Source organism: Psammomys obesus, unplaced genomic scaffold, assembly GCF_907164565.1.
Source record: "Psammomys obesus unplaced genomic scaffold, mPsaObe1.curated_primary_1811, whole genome shotgun sequence".
Classification (NCBI taxonomy): domain Eukaryota; kingdom Metazoa; phylum Chordata; class Mammalia; order Rodentia; family Muridae; genus Psammomys; species Psammomys obesus.
In genome coordinates, this window is record NW_026592710.1 from 722,752 (window position 1) to 723,085 (window position 334).

The window sequence follows — 334 nt, forward strand, 5'->3', positions numbered from 1 at the left end:
GGGGGAGGGCTGGTGGGATGCTGGGGGAGGGCTGGTGGAATGCTGGGGGGAGGGGCTGGTGGGATGCTGGTTGGGCGGAGTCCTTCATCCTACCTGGCACTGAGCACCACTGGCTTCTGCACCTCTGGACTGTGGGGAGCAGAGATCCGGGTTGGCCGCTCCCGGTTGTGAACCCGCATCCCAGACAAGGACTGTTTCCATGGTTCTTTCCTTTGGGCCGGTTCCTTCTGGAACTGTAACCAGGAACAAACGCTGTGGGGCTGCCCTCTGCATACAGGCCCTGCAGAGCTCCCTATCCCAGGCTCTTCTCAGGCCTGGACCCGCAGGCTTGATC

General features: G+C 62.6%; 1 protein-coding gene across 1 annotated transcript in view; it reads right to left on the minus strand.

Annotated features, from left to right (window-relative positions):
• The window catches only part of Cfap74 (cilia and flagella associated protein 74), a 56,828-nt gene that overhangs the window by 8,813 nt on the left and 47,681 nt on the right, over positions 1-334 (minus strand). The window contains exon 28 of the mRNA XM_055615145.1: positions 94-233. Coding sequence (XP_055471120.1) covers positions 94-233 — 140 coding nt within the window. The remainder of the gene's footprint in view (positions 1-93; positions 234-334) is intronic.